Raw genomic sequence first — 16,753 nt, 5'->3', positions numbered from 1 at the left:
TGAATAATAATTGGAATGCTTGTCAATATGAAGAAGCAAACTTAAGCTAGCGAGAAACCTTATGCAGGTCGTACCAGCCGACTTCCAAAAGGAAAGTGGGAAAAGCAGGACTAGAGCACCCATGTCAAAAGATTTGACAGCTGACTGGAACATGAACAACCATCCCACTCCGTAGTGAAGAAAACGACAAAAACACGCCGCCCCGAAGCCAATGCTCAAACTTTGGGCTTAGACGCGGTTGCAGATAATCGAAAAAGAAGAACTCAACCCCAGAGGGGAAAACTTTGAGACAGGATGAGGAATTCCTTTGGAAAGTTTTTTATGTCTGTCTAAGGTGGCTAGCTAGATTGAAGCCAATTTCGTGATGAATAAAAATGTATTTCTGTACCCTTCGCAATCGACACCACAAAAAAATTGATTTGAAATTCTAAAAGCAACTTTTTCGGGTTTTGCTGGAAACGCCGTTTCGAGTGATGAATAAGCAATTAGAATCTCATCCTTAGGTACTCGAATAGATCCGCACTATCTATCACATTAGAGTTTGTGCGGGAACAAATATATAATATGGACCCTGTATAAAAAAAATGAATTTAACAACTCAGGAGTTAACTAGTAAACTTTTAGGGGTAGGAATATCATTGTAGGTTTCCTACAATCCCCATCTATGATTGGTTTGCAAGATAAAACTGTTTTGGGAAATTAGAAATACCAATTATTCGTTAGTTTCGCACATTCTTCTTCAATTTTGCTGCGCAGAATTGGAACACCTTAACAAAAAGATACAGCGGAAATAATACCAAGAAATGAATAAAAGACTTCTTTATGTCTACACATCTAATTAAAGATAATTTTGACACCAAATTAATTCTCATTAAATTTCGACGTTTATTAATTCCACTGTTCCCTCGTTCTAACGAATGGCGCTTTCTGCCGGCCACAGGTTTATGTGGAACCAAGGCACAAAATACAGAAATACATCACCAGATAATTCGTTGTTCGGCATGGTCCATTGCCATAGGGAAGCATCGAATATTTGAATCTGATCTTGCCTATTTATTAATGAATCATTAATTTAGCATCACTGTATCATTGTATGGACCTCTAGAGCTCCACATACGGTGGACAATCTACATTCATATTCGTATATATAGAGATATTAGAAACCAACTAAGAACTAACATAAACGTATTTATTATATCTTTTCCAGAACGAAAACGAGGCCGACAAACATATACCCGATACCAAACTCTAGAGCTTGAGAAAGAATTCCACTTCAATCGTTATCTGACCAGGCGAAGGAGGATCGAGATCGCCCATGCACTATGTTTGACAGAACGTCAGATCAAAATTTGGTTTCAAAACCGAAGAATGAAATGGAAAAAGGAAAATAAGACCAAGGGTGAACCTGGTTCGGGAGACGAGAATGATATGACCCCGCCGCAATCACCGGCGTAAATAACTGTGCTCATCTCTAACTAGCTTATAAAGTACTAGCAATTTTTATAAAAGTATCCTCCTTTAAGTACAGAGAAGTCATTTTTATTAAGTTTATAATATAAATATCGCCTGTCTCATTTTCAGTGTCACTATCATTTCAATCTAAATTCATTATTATAGATTTTTTTTTGATTTACCAACCAATCACCAGCCATGGATCAAAATTTAATCTCCTTACCAACATGTTTACTGTACACAGAAATACATGTTAACTAATTTATTAGAAAAATAATATGAAAAAAAGCAAAACAACTCATGTGACCTCAGAACTAATATTAATTTAGAATTACAAGATCTATACATTCAACAAAGCAGATCGCAGACTAAAGGAAACAGAGAAAAATTGAATTAAACAAGTGACATAATTGTGCAATGAGGAGAAAATCTTTTATCAGTTTTAGATGAAAGGTTACTACTTGTGGAAGAGAAAAAACGATAATATTCTAATAATACACGTACAAAAGTGCTTGAAAATTCGGTAATAACTATGGGAAAATACAAATCAAAAAATTATATCAATTACTTGGCAGTTTATTTTTGTTGTCATTTAGTTTGAAATGGGAATTTATACCTTTCAGGAACTTTTCTGTTTCCAAAACCATCCATGTTTATCCCTTTTCAGGGTGATTTTAACCTCACTCATAGCAAACGTTAGGTGAAATATAATATCCAAACCAACTATACCAAAGGCAATAGTTTAATTTATTCACTTTCATTTGCATTCATTTTATTTAAATCTCGCAGTAGTGGAACGGATATAATTTATTTGATTTTTACTGTTGTTACTCATTCATACGTGCCCATACAAATTAAATTCCGAGGAAACATTTTCTCATATGTATTATAATAGGCTTTATATTATAGCAATACAATCGAATCCCAGTGATGCAAGTTCAACTTCTAATTTGAGTTAAAATTGTCTTTAAAAGCTTTTATTTGCATAATCAGGCACAAACGAGATAAAAGAGAACTTATCAAACATCTATATACGAAAGTTGGTATACGACTCTTGTAAGAAAGCTGTAGAATAACCAGTTTAGATATATTTTACAAAACATCATTCATACTATTGGCGATAGTTTGATTTGGACAATGTCAAGAGAAAACGAAATCAGAACATGCCGGTGTAAAATTCCTGATGGAATTGTTTGAAAATAGGATACGTAAAAAATATTGTGATTACTCTGAAGCACCGCCCGTTGTTTTGGGGACTGGTCCAAAAATTGATTGCGGCTAATGCAACAAAAATACGTAAACAAGGTGAAATGTGTATTTATAATTTATACAGAACCTAATTCGTGGAAACATAGAATATGCGTAAAACTCATGACGGTAGCCTATAAGGATTGTGTAATTAATACAAACATTACTAGACAGAAAGATGCAAATCCCAAAAATTGTAAGTGAATATGAAGTAATAACATACGATTGCAGACGATGATAACGATGTACGTAAAATATATATAATCATAATTGGTACGGGATAAATCTACAGAATTAAGACATAAATATAAAATTATCTCGTTAAAAGGACAAACAACTATGTTATGAATAAATGAGATCCTAAGATACTTTGAATATGAGATAATGAACTGTAATAAAATTTGTAAATACCTGACCCACACAAACTGGACAAGTAATAAACAGAAAGATAAAATTATACAAATAGGCTTTTCAAATATGCTACATCGGAGCTGATAGTGTCAAATCCTGTCTTTGCTTACCATTTGAACAAAATAAAACTAGAAATTGATTTAGAAGAACAGGTTTGAGTTTAATGAAAACAAAAATGATGATTTTTAAAGTTTATTTTTATTCGAATATATCATTTCAAAAACAGTATAATTTTTTCATCGACAGATCATTCAGGAAATCGTCGAAAATCGCATACAGTTGAATTTGCTCAAGCACAACCACATGTATCCACCTGTTCGAACGTTTTGGTCGTTGTAAAAAAGAGTGAGAGGTCAATAGTTTCCAAACTATAGATTTGAACTCCTCGCTCAAAATATGCACGACTGGGGGCCATTATGAAGTGGGATCTATCCAAGTTTGTGCCCGCCTAATCGTGATTTTTATTCTACATTTCCTTCTATCGGTCCTTGCTTCCACCGTCATAAACCAGGTTGGGACGGCATCGACAAACGTAGGTAAAATAAACGACTCGTTATGCTGTATTCAAAATTTTGACGACGAAGTGAAGCGTGCTCAGTTGTATTTAGCTAGCTCTTTGCACTGGACTGCTAAGGCATCCCTGGTTTGGAAAAAAGGAACAACGTCAAAAAAACGTCGATTAAATCGATCTAAGCACACGATCACTTGTTCCAAAAGCACATGCTTACCCATCCAGACACTATATTCATCTCTCTTCTTTCTTTGCTTAATTCGCTACTTGCGTCTCGTTCAAGCATTGAAGCCCTGCCCTTTGTATAGTATTTTTGAATCGAAGAACTAAATAAGTCAGCGTATTTTTCAACGGAGAATGCCGTTTGAACAATGGACAACGTTTTTTACAATATTTTCAAACATTCTATTCACGGGTGAAACATTGTCCCTCTTGTGTATTTATTTTGGCTATTCGAAAGAAATATTTTTGTGTCTTTGTATTAATTTAACATATCTTGGCATCAAGTTGAACCTGTGTACATGTGAAGTGTAACATCACATTTGACCACAAAAACAAATCCAATGTTACAAGCGGCCGCGCTTCAGCTGTACAATTTCCTCCGAATTACGTTATTTCACAGATCATCAATAATATTACCGACGCCTTTTGCAAGCCGGGTGGTATAGAAAGTTTGCAACTGATTTGTATTTATTAAGAGGTAAATGCGGTGAAGGTGAAACATATATCCATTCTGCAATATTTTACTTCATATTGAATACGCGCTATTGTTAAGTGAATCGAGAATACGGCTGCTGGAACTTATAACGAGACCAAGTGACACTTAACTCTCATAGTCTAAAATTTTTAGTTTCTGTGTTCCAGAACGTCTTTTGGCTCAGCAACGGTAAGTACCATTCCATTGTAGCTGAATTTAAAAATTCTGATATGATACTCTTTCAATCAACTTTACATTAAACAATTGTGTGATCAGAAAAAAATCGGGATACAAAAATTTGGAAAACATAACGTGTTATATTAGAAAATCTAATACTGAATGCATCACAAAAAAAAAATTTTTGTATTTAAAAATGTTTAACATAATTTGCATTTATTTTATTTCGTGAATCACCCCAAATAGTTAGACGCGTAATGTTGTACAAAAAAAGTTGGACATGTTTGAACTGACGAATTGCCATCTATGAGACATACCAATTACGAAACTATGAAACTTGTCATAGAAGCTGAAAGCTAATGGCGGTTTTTCAGACGCAAATGTCGCATATAAACGACAATTTAATTAGCTCACCAATATCCTAACAAACAACATCCATTTTTCCTCGATATCAACTTGCAATTAAAAAAACATTAAGGTACAAGGGGGTTTAACTGGCTTGCTCCCCCTTGCACTGCTTTTGTATCATTTCAATCTTATTTTATCATTACCCTTTCGCTCATGTAGTATAAGACACATTAAAATTGTGGTCCTACGTAACATGTCTTTCATTTTGAACATAAAATTTACGTTACCGGATTAACTCTATAGGCTTTTGCTTTGTTTAACTCATTGGACTAGTATTATAAGGACCATCATAGAGACGAAAAGTAGTCTCCTCCAGTAGTAGGGAAGGTGAACTTTTTCATCATTTATTTTCATTCTCACATTTTAGAGATTTTTTACCGCCCTGCTTTTTGTGTATTTTTTCTGGTTAAGGGAATTTTGCTTCGTCCATTCCTATTTATCTCTCTCACCGGACTCAGCTACGTTATCCAAAACGGAAAACTTTCTTCTGAAACATTTTTCTCGTTACATTCAGGAAACATATAGCTCCAGCTAGTTCAACTAGACCCTGTAACGAAATGGTTCTGATTCTGACAAACCCATCGTCCCCAGGATGGTGAACTCACCAAGCGTAACAGACCCAGCACCATAACGCTAACGATATAGGAAGAGAAAAGGTGAAGCGAGAAAAAATGAGTCGAGCAAGAAGATGACTTTTTCCACTCCATCCGCCTCCGGTATACACACTGGGAGTGGAAAAGTGCAAAATAAAATATACACCCAGCCCCAACAGCATTAATCCGAATGACATTTTCAGTTTTTCGCTTTCCGTTCTTTCCAATCCATCAATGTCACGAAGAAAAAATGTTACTATGTATTTTCTATAATATAGAATAATTCTTCTGCCTTGGTTTTTCCCTTCGATCAAATTTTTTCTATCATGGTTGAGCAATTCGAATGAGGAAAATTTCTTCATCACCCTCATCCAAACGCAGTGAGTGCCAGGACCAGGACGTATTGTGTGATCCATCCATCCGTCGTTTCACTGTCGTAATATACAATGATAACAGAATTCGAGCACAGCTAAGCCGGCCCTCTTGATGGCGTCAGAGCTAGAGGCATTTTCTGTGACGGAAATCCATCAACTTGAACGGAGGGTCCTGTGCGTGTCAGTATATTCAACTGTCAAGAAAACCAATCAGAGGCAATTTCATCCGCCACACAGCTTGTCGCCCCAAAATACAAAGCAAGTTTTCTTTTGGGTTTAGTGACGAGTGATTTTCATTAGCTACGTTCCTGAATAAATAATGACCATGATAGGAAACAGAAAAGCGTTTGCAGGCGGTGTTTCGGGAAAGTTTACAACCCCTACTGTTAGCTATAGAATTAGCTTATCAAATGCCACAATTTCGAGAAGGCGGATTGAACGGATACTAGAGGTTTTCGTTAATTGAAATAGCGTTCCCTTAGAATAATTGTGAAAATGATTAATATTGAAATACAAACAGTTGATTATATTAAGTACACGTTTGTCGTGGTAGCTGATTAATTGGACTATAAATGGAACACTTCACCCAAAAATACCGCCTCAGGTACTATAGTTATAAATTTATTGTGTTAATGAACAATTCGAACTCACACGAAAGTTTGGTTGGTATAATTCACTTAGTAAGATGACGTTTTGAGATAACTCGAATAGAAGTTTGCCAACAGTTTGCCAAGTTTAACTTACACACTATCAATGAACATTGCACAAAAAATGCTTTTCGAAACATAATGCATGGAAAAACAACAATCATTGTTATTATTAGCCGCTTTTTGTTGTGAAAAACCGATGTTCCATTATAGTACTGTTTAATTCAGTGCGTTCATAATGTCTCTCAATTTCAAAATTTCTAAGATGTTTCATTGATCAAAATTACCTTTTTCGTTAAAAATTTACATATTTATAAAACAGAAAAAGTTTAGTTAGTAAGCTACTATGGAGCTAATATAGATCTTAAAAAACACTTCGTAGTCGATTTTATACACATTCGGGACCCTACTTTCACTTAATTGTCGAAATATTTTGCAGCACCGAAAATGTGTCTTACTGATAATATACAATAATATTTTTTTCGACTTTCATGAAGTAATTATTAAACCACGCTAGATAAGTACCATTGTATTTAGAAATCAATATACATCATGAGCTGTGATGTATCCATTTCTTTTATCTCTCCATCTGGGAGCACAAAATCAATGAATGAACGCTGACTGACTCAAAGTGCAGCAGGGCAGTGGTGGAAAGATTTTCTGCGGAAGATGTTTGTACAACCACCAGCAACAGAAAGGGAAAACAGTAAGAGCGAAAAAGGCATTCATATAAATAAATAAATCGGCAGCACTTTAACTAAATGAGTTTCATATTAAATTTAACGATGTGGCAGTTTTTCAAAAAATGAGTAAAATAAAAACGGAACAGCATCAGCACCAGCAGAAGCACTGTCAGAAACTGGGAGGTGCAGTCAATAATAATGATGAGCCACGAACAAGCGAGACGTAGGAGAGCGTTGGAGGTACAAGTCGACAGAGTATCTGCTGCAAACGGCATAGGCAAAATTTATTGATGGTACCTTATTCGTTCGTTCAGACGCTTGTGGAAGTACAGACGCGACGGTGAAAAATAATCCAAACGTCTGGCTACGAGTCGAGTCAGTAAGCTACTAAGGAAACCCAGTTAGAAATGTGTATATGATTATTATCATCAAAAGTAAATATTGTTTTGATTTGAAACGATTTATTCGTCAATAAATTAAACCGACTGCAGCCATCTGTGCGTGAGTCGGGCTAAATTCTGACTAATGGTGGTAATTTTCCCTACACCTTGAATATTATCAATCACCGATTTTAAGAATTCACACTATAAAATTTGACCTTCAATCACCTATTCAATTTATGCTTGCTAATGTGGGTGACCTAAAAATTTGCAAGCAATTCTCAAGAAACCATCGGTATTTGCAACATTTCGACCTGAACTTTAACAATCCTTTAGGCAAACACAATGCATAACCACCCTTTTCTTGAACAGAGGACCTTGACCACTGCCCAGTAAACATTAAGGAAAAGACTATGTGAAAAGAAACTGCAACTAAAGACCATTCTCTATTCAAATCGGATCATAAATTTTCGCCTTATACCTCACTACCGCCCAGGATACACATTATTCTTCAGTTACGCTTTGCCTATGCGGTTACACAAATAAATCAACTTTCAAGGATTCGTCCAGTACAAAATCGGTTTTTGACAGCGATGTCAAAATGTTTCTCTATTCTGCCTGACCAATTGATTGACGATCTTCTAACGTTATGACGATATCGCCAGATGTAAGAATATGAAGCGTAACAAAACTAAATATTCTAATTTTTCACATATTGTTCGATATACAATTACCATTGATACGTTTTGGGTATTCAATTTTCAGCTTCCGTGAAGTTTGTGTGCATATGTACCGCGTGTGGTGAGTCAGGAAATTAGAACTTATATATCATATACAATATTCATAATTTATCCTGAAATGAAAACCAGCATACGGCCAAATCTCCCAGGAGCAGCAAGCTTCGATATGAAAGTTCCATAATCCAACAGTGCAAACCCGACAAAAGTCAACAGAGTAGTGATGGGACCACAACCAGTGAGAACTGAGGCGATCCTGGTTTCATTATACCAACTGTTAAATGCGAGCAGAATCCTTTCGCATTCATATCTTGCAATATGCTTCTACTGCAAGCAATTACTTCTCCAGATTAAATCACATGCATGAATTTTTGGCATTCAATAGAGAATTCTCGAGTAGCGTAGTTAGATGTTGGACGACATGTGCTTACGAGAAGTTCTGTTACCAACAAAAACTTTACTGCATCAGAAATATTTTGTAATTAATTACGTACGCAGCGCAAATTTAGAAAACTGGTTGTTTTTCGATGTATTTAGCAAACAATTTGATCATATTAGTATGAAATAGAGGTTCAGTGTTGTGGAAATATGAATGTTGGTATTTATCAAGGAAAATATCATCTTTGAAAGTGTCATTAGTTAGTGCACCAATAGTGCACAATGATAAAATAGGCAGATGCAAAACCAACCGATTTTTCAAATAATAATGGCAGTTTGATTTATCAAACAATCGATCGTGAGTGTAGAATTTCTTGACGAGAAAATGTAGGGTATTATACTTCATGAAGACCATAGCTAATGGCCGAAACATCGGGCAATATAAAACAACCGTTTCTATAATCGCAAACATTATGAATCAGTCTGGAAGGTTCAATCAAGAGAATTTCCTTTCTGATAAACGAACATTGGGAAATGATTTCATCCGTTACATAAAATAGACATAATTTCAGTTGTACGATTCTGGATAATCAAACGGATATCAAAACTAATATGTTCCATACAAAATTCCTGAATATATGTGAAAATATGTGTAATTTTTCTCATAGATCGCGCAACCGATTTTCACAAACTTAGGCTCAAATAAAAGGTCCCATACATAATTCCTGAATTTCATCAGGATCCGACTTCCAGAGCCGAAAATATAGGGTAAAGTGTGTTAAAAATTTTATACCATCGCTGAAAAGGGCGAAAAACCGTAAAAAAATTATAAATCGCCCTCAAATCTTCTCCAATTGATAGTTTTTATCAGTAAACGGTCAAAAAACCGATTTCGTTTATTCTTTTAAGAATCGAAGAATATTATTTGGAAGAATACCACAGTATTATATATGATAGTATGATTGATATGAGAAAGACATTACACCACTAGGTGGATTAACACAGGTTTTATTATCCTTTTAACCAATGCATTGAACAGGCATATCTTTCTTATAATTTTCATATGAAATAATTAGTGGTGATGAAATGTTTAAGGGTACGGTTACCCTGTAATTATTTCTTCCAAATGCTTACTGTTTTTAAAAGGACCTCTCAATCGCGTTCAGTTTTGTAATTTCGATATAAATCAATTATTTTGGACCAGTTCTGTGCGTTATAATTCTTCTGCTAAGTGAATCCGAAACTATGAAAAAAGTAATTCAATTTAAATGAAACAACAATTGTATGAATCTTCAGTAAATTTTGGTCCTATTGTTCATTAAGTAATAATGATGCTACCTACTACGATCGCACTAAGTTGAAAAACGAAAGAAGCATGATTTTTGTGTACTTAATCTACGGCTTAACAGTGGGGTTATCAACAGTGAATGTTTGCATAGAAACATAAAACAATGCAGTTTTCCATCACACAGAAAAAAATTATGAATCTTACTGGTGACATAATTCTACAAGCGGTACAATTCATAATTACTTAACTTTTCAAATGACGCAATTTTCCATTCGTACAGGATTTTACAGACACAATTTGAAACACATTGAACACACTAAGCCTTTCTCATATCAATCACATTCTCATATGATACAGTGGTATTCCACGAAAAAATTCTTCTACTCTTGAAAGAATACACAAAAGTTTGTACATCAACTAGTATAACCAACGAAATGAAGCAGTTCTCAGATCGATTAGACTATATTTGAGAAAACGAAGTGAGTTCCGGGAACCGGTATAATCGAAATCAGCTCGTATTGCCATATGTTGTAACAGGCTAAGAATTGATGAATGTTGCAAATAGCATATTGCAATACTAATATCTGTTTCTGTTACTATTTAGTGACAATAGTGACGAAATAGTAAACTTTTTTTTGTATAGTGGTATTGAAGGGAAGTTATTTTTTTTAATTGAAAAGTAATTTTATTCATTCCACTCACTTTCAGTTAAACCTTAGTTTGTGAAAATCGGTCGAGCCTTAACCTTTATATGTGAGAAAGGCAAAACAACAGAGCAAGCATCGCTACAGAAGAGCGCAGGGTTATTTTTCTGCGCAAATATTTATGTCGTTTTCGCTTGATGCCAAACCTAACCCAGTTTTCACTCTAACTGCTTTCAAACCGTTTGTTTGAAGCCAGTTTTGAACCTAGTTTCAACGTTGTTGAACTGAAAATCATGTCAGTTTCGAACCTGGTTTTTATATCAGGTTTGCTCAAACCCCCGTTGCTAAGTGCAAAATCAACACAGTTTCATGAAAAGTGTTTGTTTGATGAAACTACCCTGGGTCAATTTCAGTTTTCTCAAGCGAAAACGACATTAGACTAAAGTAAGAATTGAATCCCATTTCAAGCTTTCTAGAATATTTGTCTACTCTATTTTTCGTCATTAAGATACCAAGTCAGGTTAGTTTGAAACAAGATGTAGTTATGATTGAGTCTTTATCAAATTGTGTATCAGACCGCTATGGTGATTGATTTATTTGATGGTTCTTATTAGCGATGGGTAAAACCGTTCGATTTAAAGAACCGCTCAGAACTTGATAGTTCATTCAAAAGAACTATATCTATAGTGAATACATTTTTTCATGTATTTTTACCAATTTGCTTATGTGTACTTCTTTGAACATCGCGAATGAATACAAATTTGACCATATTTCTAAAACGTACGACCGTTCAAAAATACGCAGGCAATGTGTACACTCTCTCAAAGATTACTTCCATTTCCATTAAAAAGAATAGAGAACTAACATTCTTCAAATAAGACCTCAAGTTCACTGATTCTTCTAGAATAACTAGTTCTATTGAACCGTTCGCGAACGGATTTCCCATTTTTAGTTCTTATTAAGAATAGTGCCTTTCATCAGATGCCACGGAACTAAAAAAAGGAGCCGTATGCGTTGGAGCCGACAACAGTTTAATCCGTGAAATGTGGTTCCCAGACGATACTTTTAATTGTGAGTCAAAAACACTTGAACCATACCAGTTTTAGGAAACGGAAATGAATTATATCATTAACCATTTGAACTCCATAAAGTCAAGTTGTTTTTTAAACACATTGATTGATAAAATAACAAACCTTTTTGCACCTTCGAAGTACATATGTTTTTAAAATAAGCTTATATTGAGATATGGCATAAATCCAGGCGCGTAGCCAGAGAAAATTTTCGGGGGGGGTTTTAGAACATGGTGATAAATCAACACATGTACAATTTATATCACAATGTTTCCCATGGGTTATAATTTTTTGTTTCGGGGGGGGGGGGGGGTTTGAACCCCTAAAACCCCCCCCTGTGTACGCGCCTGCATAAATCGAATTGTAATTTAAGCTATCTGATATTAAAATTGCGGGTTGGTCATTTCACAGACATATTTTACCATATAATTAATTAGAACAGAACAAATACAGATTTTTCTTGTAGATTTGGATACTCAGTAAGGTTCTAAAAGGAACCGATTCGCGAAATTTATCCTATGTTGTCAAATGTTGAGTCTTTTTTGCCATGAACACCAGAACTAAAATTCTGGACAATTTGTAAACTGGATTCGAGAACTAAATTCGAAGTCTTGAAAAGGCTCAGAATTCAGCTGCTCAATTTCGATAAGGAATTGAAATAAAAGAATCAGGCAATAAATTTAGTTCTAGAATTATGGAACAAAATAAATTTAGTTCTCGAATTATGGAATTTTCAGAATTCAGGCCCCGAATTTAGTTCCAGTATGCAGGTTCTGAATTTTGAAAATTGATTCTGAAATATGAATCATGAAATAAATTCTAAAACTGAATTCAGAAATTGAATTCTGGTTTAGAAATCAGTTCTAACATTCAGGTTCGAGTTTAGATCTATCAATTAGCTCCAGAATCTAAATCTGAGATTCAAATCCTGAATACTGCTCATGAATTCTAAAGTTGAAATCTTAAATAAGAATTCTGGATTCGAGTTCCGAACATCAATTAAGGAGCAAAATCTAGCCAAAAAACCAGTTCCTGAATTAATTTCAGTTCCACGTTCATAGTTTTTAATTCTGAACCTGTAATATGAAACTATTCTCTATACCTGAAAATTCAGGAGGACCAGAATCCAAGTTCTGAATTCAAACCTAGAATTTAATGCGAAATTCAAAAGGTCTAGCTGCGTAGGTCCGGCTCCGTTCAAGGTACAAGATAAAATGATAGATTTTCGACCACGATTTACCTTTTATACTCTTACAGTTAAATATCGGGACCAGAGATGTCGGAAAATCGATCGGTCAATTGAGTAATCGAGTAATAACCTTGATAATCGATTAAAATTTAGTTCATTAGTTTGAAAACTATATTTGCTTATTGAATAATCTAATAGTTCGAAAAATCCGATCTGTACCTGACTACTTCGAAATCGTCGTCATGGGTATAGGAAACGCAAACAAGCGTGATTAATTTTCCTTATAGTTTTCAAAAGTTTGTAAAATTTCGATGTTTGAGTTATTTATGGTTATATCATATCATATGGAAGGATTCTTTGTGTCAGTAGGACTCATAGTACTAGCCATGCAATGATTCTGTACACTAAAAATCGGCTTCGAAGTCTGTTGAAACGGAAAGGCCAAATTCCACAAAAGGAATGTAATTCTATGACTTTGCTTTGCTTTACGTACGTATGTATACTGATATTTTATATAGTGCGTACTCTGAATTTAAATCCTCTAGTAGGTGTAGTATATTCTGAAAGGTACGTAAAGTCAATTTTCATATTCGTAACACGCACAACTGGATTTCTTATGTAAATGTAATGAAATACTACTATTATGAAATGCTTCTATTACCTAAAAGCGCCAAAAGAGGCAATAACAAAATTTCAAAAATGTCCACCTGGAACAGAAGGTGAATAGGATTGACGATTGAGCTGTGTGAAGTGTTCTTGCGCAAGCATGGATGACAATTGAACTGCGTAGCGCATGTACACAAATGAACGTCAATTCGTCTCTAGCACGCCTTTAGTGTTGGGAATCGAAAACCATTGGCAGTGGTTTGTTTACATTTCTAAACAGAGCAACCGGTGCACGTTTAATCAAAGTAGTCGATCGCGTTCAGAAATAGCGTCAAATGGAGCTCCAAAGAAGAAAAATGTTGTGTCTCAGCATACGTCAAACTCAATTTTAAGCAGGAGGAGTTGAGGATGTGCCAGGAAGATTCAAGTTCGTGTTTGCCGACCATTTCGCGAAGAAGGTCATGATTGGGCAAGCGCTTCGCTGTTGTGGTCTGAAAACTGAACAACATCATCGACGATGATATCCCAAGTTTACATCGAAGAATGCCAGAAAAAGAGTGTATTGATTCGAAAGCATAGGGGTAAAGTAATCTTTTGCTCGATTGGGTCCGCTGCCATTACTTCAAGGTGGTTCTGGAATGACATATTAACTACAAAATCAATTTTATATCCATGCTAATAAATCTTCCGGATTACTCAGGGTTTAAACGAATCGAAAAATACTGGGCAATTAAAAAGTAGTGACTTCGATGAAGTAAAGTATGTCTAGCGAATGCTAATACTGTGAGTTTCAACGAAAGTACTGTAAAGTAACCCTGATGGATTTTTTAAACTCTTTCAATCACGAATTAGTATCCTTTTTGTACGTACCAATTTACTTACAGGCAGCCTTTATTATTTACGTGATTTGGTTATTAGTGATTGTTTTCTATAAGAAAATCTAAGGCCCTTCTTACCCTTTGGAGCAAAAAAAAGAAATTTACTAACTAACTAATTATATAATTGGGGGACGGGTATAGCGTGATGGGTAAGTCGATGCCTTTCACGCAGCCCAAATGGGTTCGATTCCCAACTCCGCACATAGGTTCAGAAAGTTTTTCTGGCCCGAAGAGGCGAATGACCTTAAGGTTAAAACCTCTATAATGGAAACAAAAAAAAATTTATAATTGGTATAAACAGTAAATAAATTTCATGAAAGATTGCATCACACTTTTGTCGAATGATTTGCACTTTTTTTTGTCCACCACACTCCCAAAGAGCTTAAATGTGTGAAGCACCCTGGTAGTGGACGCAAACTAATCTCAGCTCAAAAAAATAATCTGGCAAAATGCTACTAAAAGAAAGTCTTACTTTACAATAAATATAATGAGAAACGCTGAGATGTTTGTATTTTCATGATGTGCAATTAAACATTATTAATAAATATTGCGGAATCCCAGTGGAATTGATTTCCTTTTAAGGGATTGACAATGATACAGGCTAACTAAAAAAATATACAAGAATGAATTACTGTTGACAGTTTGTAGAACAAGGAATACAATAATACATTAAGGAAATACATTAATTATATATCTCGCTCAGTCTATGCTTAAAATGGTACTGCAGTCTAGCTCCGAATAAGGCACGGCTGGATGTTCTTTGTATGTCAAGTGGAAGTGCGTTATATTTTATTGGACCAACAAAAAAAATCCTTCTTTGATCAATGTTCGTGACTACTCGAACGCGAAGCAGGTTGTTACTACGACTTGTAGTTCGAGAGTGAGTTAAAGTTGGAAACTGTAAATTATAGTGAGTTGAGGTGTTGTGTAGGATATCATGAACGAACAGTAATGTTTGAACATCACATAAGTATGCTAGAGGTAAGATGTTCTGGGTATTATCGGAGTATAACAATAAGCTTGAAAACAGTAGGGGTTTATTGAAGATGATTTTGAGACACCTGTTTTGAATTCGCGTGTGACTTCGCTTTGAGTAAAACATTTTCCAACCTCTTTCGTAAAATGTACATGCTACATAATAGCGATTTTCAAAACTACAAAACAACATTCTTAACACCTTACCTGGTGTACTGTTTAATTTTAGTTTCGATTATGTTTCTTTAAGTTCTACATGTCCCGAGTCTACAAGTTTAGTCTTTCTCACTACGATTGCATGAAGAAAGGTACCAATTGAACTCCTGATTCTTGGGAATTGAACTATAAAGCTACGTTCAAGGAGGTTTTCCTAAATAATTGTGTGATGATTTTAATCAAACGACCAAACGTTTTCCAACCAAAATTAGTAAGACGAAACATTGAACTAACAATGATAGCATGAAATATAAAAAAAATCCTTCGTAATATCTATGTTTACGATAGTGGATTGAACTCTCGTGCCATCCACAATCTTTCTCTGTATAGAAAACAAATGGCCATTGACAGCCATCTAAAATTTCGAAATCAAAAGGAAAGTAAAAGAAAGTTACAACTTGCTGTGCAGAATCATTAGGAACAGAAGGAACGACGTGAATGACAATAGCTTCCAAAAATAGGAAGGACACGGAATATCCACAACACGAGCGAGCGCGAAGAAAATGGTGGAACAAAATACACTTAAAATGTATACAATGGTTGATGGCTTATCATCCATCATCCCTCGTTTGATTGATGACTCTGTCACCCACGCATTTTCATTTTCTCATTTTCTTTTCGGGCATATCCTTCATGGCGGTTTTTCCACTCCCTAATACAACAGCCACGGAAAAACATCCTCGGTCCCAGAAGACTGTGGAAAAATGAGGGTTGGCTGAAAAACAAAGACCGTACTTTCTCGACGCAATCGGAGGAGATGCACTTACAATTTAAAGAAGATTATAGTTTATATTATAGCGATTGAAAATTGTAAACTAAAACAGTATTGTTTAGTTTGAACTCAAACAAACTGATAGATACAATTAGTTCTTCTCATGGAACAAAACCCTAACTGCGAAACAAAAAATAATTATTCAGTGTGGCAAAGTGTACATAATCCGGGAAATAAACTATTGTGGAGTCAAAATGGTTGATTCTCATAATACCTAGATTTTTCGGTAATAATATTTTAATGACTTTATGAAATTTAGTTCAAACTCTTTTACTAATATATGTATCATCAATTCTATTCATTTAAATGGATTTCAAAAACGAACTGGCTCAAAAATCAAAGAATGTTGCAAAATTGGTTGTGAAATCATTGATAGTTTTATATTTTCATCCGTCGATATTTTGTAAATTGTGACGTTT

General features: G+C 34.9%; 1 protein-coding gene across 5 annotated transcripts in view; it reads left to right on the top strand.

The window, feature by feature from the left end:
* The window catches only part of LOC131428814 (homeotic protein antennapedia), a 128,856-nt gene extending 125,672 nt beyond the window's left edge, over nucleotides 1-3,184 (top strand). For all 5 annotated transcript variants that reach the window (XM_058592861.1, XM_058592873.1, XM_058592856.1 and 2 more), the window contains one exon: nucleotides 1,208-3,184. In XM_058592861.1, coding sequence (XP_058448844.1) covers nucleotides 1,208-1,455 — 248 coding nt within the window. In that variant the 3' untranslated portion in view covers nucleotides 1,456-3,184. The remainder of the gene's footprint in view (nucleotides 1-1,207) is intronic.
* Nucleotides 3,185-16,753: the final 13,569 nt, after the last annotated feature.

The sequence above is a fragment of the Malaya genurostris genome, chromosome 1 (genome assembly GCF_030247185.1).
Source record: "Malaya genurostris strain Urasoe2022 chromosome 1, Malgen_1.1, whole genome shotgun sequence".
NCBI lineage: Eukaryota > Metazoa > Arthropoda > Insecta > Diptera > Culicidae > Malaya > Malaya genurostris.
The sequence above is the reverse complement of the archived record's forward strand: the minus strand, read 5'-3'. Positions and strand labels throughout refer to the sequence as shown.